The sequence below is a fragment of the Antedon bifida genome, chromosome 5 (genome assembly GCF_963402885.1).
Source record: "Antedon bifida chromosome 5, ecAntBifi1.1, whole genome shotgun sequence".
NCBI lineage: Eukaryota > Metazoa > Echinodermata > Crinoidea > Comatulida > Antedonidae > Antedon > Antedon bifida.
Genome location: NC_136230.1, coordinates 22,090,477 through 22,098,639, shown reverse-complemented (window position 1 = coordinate 22,098,639; position 8,163 = coordinate 22,090,477). Strand labels below are relative to the sequence as shown.

Genomic DNA, 8,163 nt, shown 5'->3' with positions numbered 1-8,163 from the left:
TTCTGGTTTTGGATATATCTGGTTACAACAATTTGTTGATATGAAAAATTTAATTTTGAAAGAATTTAAGTTACGCTTATGTGATATTGAAAAATAAAAATGCATTCAACAATGTTTACATCATATGTTAAGGTTCTGTTCTCTTTATAAAAAAGAAATATGTTTAAGTTATCATTCGACCAATATCATTAATTTTAAACAAAGAAAATTATGGTGATGGTGATCCTGAAGTATTTTTATGTAATAATCAACTTGAATTTGTTAACACAGTGAAGTACCTTGGAAACATTATTAATAATGACCTAAGAGATGATGCTGACATAATGCGACAAATAGATCTCTGAGTATAAGAGCAAATTCCTAGACCTACACCAATTATGATAATATTAAGCACACATCTATCAGCAAAACTATGCATTTGATATGGGTGTAATGGTATAAATGATTTTTAAATTCAATTTGGTGGCTGAAAATTAATAGAAAAATTAAAGAAAATCAAATCTGTTTTGGCACAGAAATAATTATAATTGTTCAAACTGGAAATAGCTTTGCGACAAAAAAAAGCTATGATATTGTGAACATAAGGTCGGTGGGCCTGATGTTTGGACGCCAAGGTTCGAGTGAATTCGCACGTTTTTTTATGTAGGCCCACTTAGCATTAATTACAATTACTTCAGATCAGGGCAATCATCTGATAATTGTAAAGATGTGGTGATGATGATGATGATATGATGATGATGATTCATATCTACAACTCATTGTCCTCCATAAATAACAAAAAAAACTTGGAGGCCATAATTCATTCTGAGGAACTATAATAGATTTAAAATTGACATATTAATTTTTATAAAAGCTTATACTATTGTATACACAAACACAACACCAGTGAATAAATTCACCAATCATAGGCGATAATTTTTATTACAACTTGCTCGCAATGATCTTATATGCAGTACGGTACGTCTTAGCGTTGCGTCTTACCAAAAATAGATACGATCTGTAGTCATCTTGTAACGAACCAAGGTGTTGCAAAATCAATTGATATTGCGCTGCTGTAGCTACCGTATCATTTGTCAATATATTTTACAAAATGTTTTATTTTATCTGTTTAGTTTTCTTGAAGTTTACAATAAGCATTATCAAAGGAGAAAATGTTGGTAAGAAATAAGCCTTTTTTAACAAATATATTTATTACTTGTTTATTTACACCCTCTACTAATTAGAAAACATTTATTCATGATGGTTTTTTTGTTTTGTTTGTATGTTGAACAGTTATTTGAATAACGATATAAAGAACAATACAAATAAATTATTGATGTTATATAGAAATAATGTTTTTGCGCCTCGTTCCATTGAAAATAACTTTCATTTCCACAGAATGCTCATATTCAAAATACAACTTATCCAGGTACAGTGTAAATCATTTAACTGACTTGTCAACACAAACATGGCTGGATCTTAAAGACATCTGCAAGGCATCTGGTGGCTACCTTTTGTGTATCAATACACCTGGTGAGTTTGAGTTTGTTCTAAATATTCTTAATAAACCGAAATGTAGCAGCAACACTAGGCACGGAATTGGATTTTTGCGTCAACCTGGTCTGAACCGTGACGTTGACTCCAGCTGGAAATGTGAGGGAGATGGTACCACTCTGAACACCCAGGTGACACCATGGAGATCTGGTGATCCGCAGAAGCCTAATTATGAGAATACTGCGACAACACTAATGCCGGAATTTGCCTATCTGAAAGATGTAAATCCCAATATTCGATTTACCCGCTGGAACGATGGATACATCTGTGAATATGGTATGTTGAGTTTTCTTTATATAATATTTCATTAAATTATCTCTTAATAAATACAAATTTTTGTAGATAATACCTTTACTTTGATTGTTAAATTCGACTTATACTGATATTATTTAAAACATAATGGTTTTATTCAATCATGAAGTCGATAATGTGTATGGTGCATTGTGTGGTCGAGTTAGCTTTATCACATCTCTTAACGAATTGGATAAATGCTATCCTTTTGCAGTACGATTTAATATTGTCATTACAGTATATTGCTATATCTATTTTTTTAAGATCCAGTAATTTTTCAAGCTTTGAAGTTACCTGTTAGTGTTGGGAAGACTAATTCTCCTATACGATGTGCTCTGCAGTGCTTCAGAAAGAATGATTGTAAGGGATTTTACGCAGAAGTTGTAGGTTGTCAGCTCATTTATGAACTGAACAGTGAAATTACTGGTTTTAAGAAGATTACTTATCGCCTTTAAATATACTGACATTTTTGCCCAGTTTCCTTTGGATATTTGGTAGTGTCTCATTTGTACATGTGTTGCCTGTATCACGTAAGGTTAGGTTAAGGGTTAGTATGGTGATGATACTTGGAGATAAGTTTAAAACAAATGTGATTTTGTATTCCCAATAAATATAATTCTTATGATATTGGGGTAATCTACAGTACCGAGAATTGGGTAAAATTACAGGATATGCTTACTTTAATATGATTCTTATTAGATGATTCGTGTCACAGAATACTGTGCTGTAGTTAGCAGAGTATATTGTAAACAAAGTTATACCGTTGTTGATGTTTCTTCCTTCTTTTCTCCAATACCGTCACCAATTTGATCTTCTTTTAAGGTCAACCTTTTTACGAATACTTGTTTTCAATCCACAGTATTATTTCATAGAAAATGTACATTTTGGAATGGTCTTTTCTCAAATTTAAAGACCTTGATCTTCTTCGTTAACATTATTTTCCTACCTAAATTCTCCATTCACCTCTCTTTTTAATTTTCTTTGCAATTATTATGTTATTATTATTAGATTTTTACTACATTAATATTTCTTTAAATTTAAACTTAAAACCTAAGTCTATTTTTGTCGTGCTTAATTAATTATTTGTTTGTTTGTTTGTTTCTTTCTTTATTTCCATTTACAACAAAAACATACATAAATATCATTACAAAACAAAAGAATGGAAAGGGGGAATCTCTGAAGAACAGCTTATAAGTAGAAACCCCCTGTTACAAATCAGTATATATACATAAATAGAAATATGAAAAAAGGCACATGACATTGTTATTTATTTATACTGGATAACCTCTGCAGTCAAAGACTCGTCTCCCAGAGGGCTCAGTTATGATCGGTGGCTGTGCTATAATACAATACACAATACACACGGTGCCACCAAACCATTTGGCTACGTCACTATGATTTTGATTTACCTATTAAACTAGGTTAAGTCATTATAATTTATATTATTTTAAATATATATGATGTCACTTTATAATTCATTGGAAAAAAGAATGACATGTTATTATATTTTTAATAACTTTTATCTCTTGTTTTTCTGTTTTTAATTTTTTAATTTAGTGACATTTTAATACCAAATTTGTCAGTGTTTTGCTTTCAATAATTGCTATTAAAATTAAATTATAAAAATGGGCGGGACAAACGGATGGACGATGAACGGTCAAACGGAACGAATGCAGTTGCATGGATCGGTCAGGTCATTTTAATAATATTAAACAAAACGAAAGTAAAAAAAAATGTATTGATGTATCCTGTTATATTTAAAAGACATTATTTTTAAATCTGAGTATCAACAATATTAATCGATAATTAACAAAGGCCTAACATAACATAACGCATGTTTAATCTTTTTTATAAATTCATTAGGGCCTACAATGTTGGCATACTTCTTGGTGGTTCGCAAAATATATTGTTATATCGTCCTGGAAACCTGATAATTAAATGGATTATTCTTCTTTCGGTAGAGACGAATGGCGAAAATAATACCCATGATAATTGGTGTAATAGTTACCACAGCCACAACAATGATGGTGCTTATTCCTATTTGGTCAATACCGCTAGGCCCACTTTCGCATACTTGCACTGTAAATCCATTAAAAAAAACACACAATTACGGTATATTCAAATAATAACAATTACAGAACTCTATATTAGTCTGGTATCAACATTACCGTATTAAACAAAAGATGTAAATCCCAAACTATTCAACTTGGATAATGGAATTCAGATATACAGTAGTATTTTACTTCTAAGTATTATTAGTAATTGCAATTTGATTATTTAAATAATAACGATGCGTAATTACTTACATTTACCGTAATCTACATCAGATGTATATTGAACATAGGGTTGAAGTTTAACATTTTTAAGAGTAAGAGTCTTGTCAGAAACTTGAAACGTTAAATCGTCACAACTGTAATAATAGCCAACGTCTATATTTGGGAAGTCACTGCTTGTTAAAACAGAGGTTGAATCTACAATGTTGAATAAAATATCAGAAATTCATATAATATATATATTAAATGTTGTATATAGGCGTACACTAGGCCTATGCATACAAAATAAACTTGCACCTTTAATGTAAGATACGAACCATTTAAAATAATCAATAGTATAGGTCCTATAGCCCCTACTTAATAATAATGGTCACTGTTATTATCTTAGTAGGCCTCAATAAGATAGAAGTTGTAACCGCAGCGTGGCAATGCACTTTAGGCCCTACTCATACTAAATTAAGTGGAACAATATGCAAAGGTAAAATGTGGGAATTTGTTTATGTTATTGTTATTGCTCACGTCATATCATAGCATTCTCTATAATAGGCTTACTTTTTTCAATATTTCCTGATCTCCAAATTTCCTTTAAATAATATTGAGTACCCATGCATTACGAATATAATTATATTTTTTTTTTCCTTGGACAAAAATATAACACAGATTTAGCGAAGTTTAATGCGTGCTGACACTGTAATAGTTTCAGCTCTGAATTCGACTGAGCCCCATTATTTTTAAAACAAAATTAGAGGACTTACCTGCTGTAGGATCCTGACTGTAATCGTCTGAGTCTCCAATCGTTATCCTGTCTAGTTTGTACTGTAACCCATACATTGTGTAATCTAATCGAATACCCCACGCCTTCAAATCATACACAAATGTCAATGTGAAGGATGCATGCGTCCCTCTACACTTGGAGTAGGTGGTGTCAGATTCGGCGGGTACTTCGATTATATCTGGCTGTAAAGTTATTTTTCAATAAATTGTTGGTAACAGAAAAAATCGGAAAGTGGTCAGCAGAAAAGCAACGTATCGTATAAAATAATAAATATAAAGTTGCAAAACCATATCAGAATAGATTCCAAGTATAGAATATTCGACAGTTAGTACACTGTTAAAATAGTGTTTAGATCATAAACATGAACTTTGTACCCACTTTTTCCGCACATTTAGCTTTAAAAACATGTAGTTAGTTACATTAGCGTGTTTAAACCTAAACGTGTTTATAGCTACATGTTATTTTCCTCCACTCGTTTAGCAGTCAACATGTTTAGGTACGTGTTTAGCGTTGCGTGCATACGATTTTACTGTGGCGGAAAAAAGCTCCACACAAGAACTCCACACATGAGCTCCACACATGGAAAATTAGACCTAAACGTGTCTTTATATTGATCCACATGTTTAACAATCAACACGTCACTAATGTGTTGAGTTGGATACAGATTACATGTTTAGAATGTGTTTAGAACCTAAACATGTTTCATATCTAAACATGTTTAAGGGTAAATGTGTAGAAAAAGTGGGTACAAATACTATTTTTACAGTGTACACCTTTTTTTATAGCATTAATACAATTGCAATAGCATATAAACACCGAAAAGGAATCCTAGTTGATCCAGTACAAACACTGAGAGTATATACAAACAAAATAAAAGATAATGTTAAAGCTTCCTTCTAAATAGAATAAACTTAAACCATAGGCCTAATTTTTTTTATTGAGGAAGTCTTTCTATTTTATTGTGATATACCGTCGTGGCATATAATAATACTGATAAATGCCTACCCCATATACTTCATCAGGTACAGTAATAGTGGCAGCCATTTTCATCTTCATGCACAGGTAACCGTTGCTGTCTTTCACTAACCATTCTGCAGGTGCCGTTCCCTCCACCATTGGCAGAATGGATAGGCCTACTGCTGTAGAATATATAAATATATATACTGTACTTACAATCATTATTTGTTAATACTGATGCCAATCATTTTGTGAAATCACTTCGAACCATATTTAATGCTAGAAATATAGGGGCATCTCTAAAGATAGATACTGTATATATTGTTTTGTTTGTTTAATCAGGGAAGAGTGGACTTTTGACCATTGGATGGGAAAAAACTAAAGAAAAAAATAGTCAATCGGAAGCACGGTTTGAAGGTTACTTAGTTTCTAGTTAATGTAACGGTTGATTTGTTACTTTGTATTTGAATCATTTGTCATCTTTGTTTCGGCAAAATTGAATAAATTTATTAAAATCACAAACTAGTATTCAAGGTATGAATGTATTCATCTTTATTAATTGTTGTCAAACACATCTTTAAGCATATACATTGTCGCTTTTAAATAATACTAATATTTTTTCCATGTATACCTAGCGTGCTCTATCTAAACCCAATCTTTACAAATTTATTTTAATTATTTACATTTATTTTCTTCATAGACGTATAGTTAGTCTCACAATATTCCCTAGAATTAATCATGACTTTTTTGTGCGTGTAAGTGTATGTGATCGAGTAATGGCTTAACTCAGGTTACAGTAGGGATAAGTAACTGTACACAACATTATTATTTTTACATGATGAATGAGGTTTGCTAGGCCTACCACGCTACATCCTGTTTCTATCTGGGGTGTGGATAATAATTATAATTCATGGCTACTTACCTATAAATACTACACATAACAGATGATGCTTTGTTGCGCTCTCCATTATGGTAAGCCTTCCAGTAATTCAGCTAACTTACTTACTTTAGCCTCCTTACCAATCTACAAATATTTTTTAAAATTATAACCGTCTGTTATGAATTCTACCAAAAATGATAACTGAACTGTCGGCGAAATGCGGTTTGTTTATGATCTCACTGTTGTTTCCGTGTAATGTATCACTCCGGAATAATGTATATTTATCCACGATTTTATAACCTTTGTAACCACTTTTACATCATGCGTAAATATATATGACTTCACGTGCTTGCATTGCATTTTACTAATAAAAATAAATACTTTTGTATCTACTAAAAAATAAAGCAGACAGGATGTTAACATTTCAACCGTAAAATATTGTTTCTACACTTAGGCTAGATGGTGTACAAAACCAAAAAAAGACCGTCTTCACTCCCTCCATCATTGAAACAAATAAGAACCTTCAGACAATACAAAATATACAACCAATCTAGTTACCGACGCCTATGTGTAATCTATTGATGATATTTTAAAATTATTATTCAGTGTGAAATGCTTACAAGACCTAAAAATGTCATTATGTAGGCCTATTACGATTTAATATTAATAATTATTTGTATACTATTGTATTAGCCTACATTAAAAAGGTATACGCTTACAATATTATTATCATTTGGTAATCAATAGGCTTACTCTGAAAACGCAGTTTTTATTACGTGTCATCCTACATACTAGTGGGGAACCTAATGTTCCAAAAATCAGTTCCGTGAGATTTTAATGCTCAAGTTGAGTTCTTGGCAGTTTTGGAATCCTTAGGACTAGCAGAATTTATTGCAACTGGGGGCCAATTTTTCCCGACCCTATTTTGGCCGCCATCTTGGATTTCAAAACGGCCCCCATTTTTTACTCAAAACTGATAGTAGCTCCTATTTTAAACCACGTACGAACATAATTTGTGTGATAAATCTTACAATATTATGATAAATCAGTCCAATGGTACAATTTATAATAATAGCATATGGCAGCCATATTGAATTTCAAGATGGCCGCCATTAAAAACGTATATAATGTATGCATTTTATAGTCAGGGTCCTCTTGTATTTCCGTAGGATTTTAATGCCCAAAGTGAGATTTCACTTCTTTAATATGGTGCTAGGATACCAAAAATGCTAGGCAACAAATGTTCACGATCCCGTAACCATGGTAACAGTCCCAAGAACAAAATGGCGCCCAATTGGCCCTATCTCCATATCCCTTTGGTCTATCAACAAGATATTGGTATCAAAATACTCGGAGCGTATATATTTATATTCATTGTAATGGAACATTTTGACGAAATGTAATAGGAAATGCTATTTTTCTGCACTATTGACCTTTGACCTTGACTTGCATTG

The 8,163-nt window shown here is 31.9% G+C and overlaps 1 protein-coding gene and 1 long non-coding RNA gene across 2 annotated transcripts; one reads left to right on the top strand and one right to left on the bottom strand.

Annotated features, from left to right (window-relative positions):
- Positions 1-1,684: 1,684 nt before the first annotated feature.
- LOC144843670 (uncharacterized) lies at positions 1,685-2,556 on the top strand. Its single transcript, XR_013612277.1, has 2 exons — positions 1,685-1,809; positions 2,089-2,556. It is a non-coding gene; the product is annotated as an uncharacterized LOC144843670 (long non-coding RNA).
- A 523-nt stretch (positions 2,557-3,079) lies between these two features.
- On the bottom strand, positions 3,080-7,021 carry LOC144843142 (uncharacterized). The gene is made up of 5 exons (XM_078699867.1): positions 6,752-7,021; positions 5,878-6,011; positions 4,853-5,054; positions 4,131-4,295; positions 3,080-3,903 (listed from the first exon to the last, which is right to left on the bottom strand). Exons 1-5 carry the CDS (start codon positions 6,795-6,797, stop codon positions 3,734-3,736), a joined length of 717 nt encoding a protein of 238 aa, XP_078555993.1. The 5' UTR covers positions 6,798-7,021; the 3' UTR covers positions 3,080-3,733.
- Between the last annotated feature and the right edge of the window lie 1,142 nt (positions 7,022-8,163).